The 332-nt window shown below is 45.5% G+C and overlaps 1 protein-coding gene across 1 annotated transcript in view; it reads right to left on the bottom strand.

Annotated features, from left to right (window-relative positions):
* The window catches only part of LOC119588935 (regucalcin-like), a 16253-nt gene that overhangs the window by 526 nt on the left and 15395 nt on the right, over window positions 1-332 (bottom strand). Inside the window, exon 8 of the mRNA XM_037937548.1 lies at window positions 166-281. Coding sequence (XP_037793476.1) covers window positions 166-281 — 116 coding nt within the window. The remainder of the gene's footprint in view (window positions 1-165; window positions 282-332) is intronic.

Here is a 332-nt window from a genome sequence, read left to right as displayed (position 1 = left end):
CATCGAATAGGAAATAGTAACAGGATTATCATGAGAAAAAGAAAATAATAATAACAGGTTAGGCAATAAGGAGACAATATTGATTCTCTTGATTCAGCCTTGGAATCAGTCTTGCGAATTATTTTTGATCAAAACATAACCCCACTTCAACAGGGGAATAATCACCTGATGTCCGCCGAAGGATGCCACCCACAGGTTCCCGTCGACGTCGATCGCCATTCCATCCGGGAACTGGTCCCTCAGGCCGGCCTTGTTGAAGTCCAGGATCACGCGGCGGTTGCCTGGGAGACGGCGGAAGGGAACTCTTGGAATTATATATAACTCGTATATGA

The sequence above is a fragment of the Penaeus monodon genome, chromosome 24 (genome assembly GCF_015228065.2).
Source record: "Penaeus monodon isolate SGIC_2016 chromosome 24, NSTDA_Pmon_1, whole genome shotgun sequence".
Classification (NCBI taxonomy): Eukaryota; Metazoa; Arthropoda; class Malacostraca; order Decapoda; family Penaeidae; genus Penaeus; species Penaeus monodon.
Note: the sequence above shows the minus strand (reverse complement) of the source record. Positions and strands in the feature narration are given on the sequence as shown.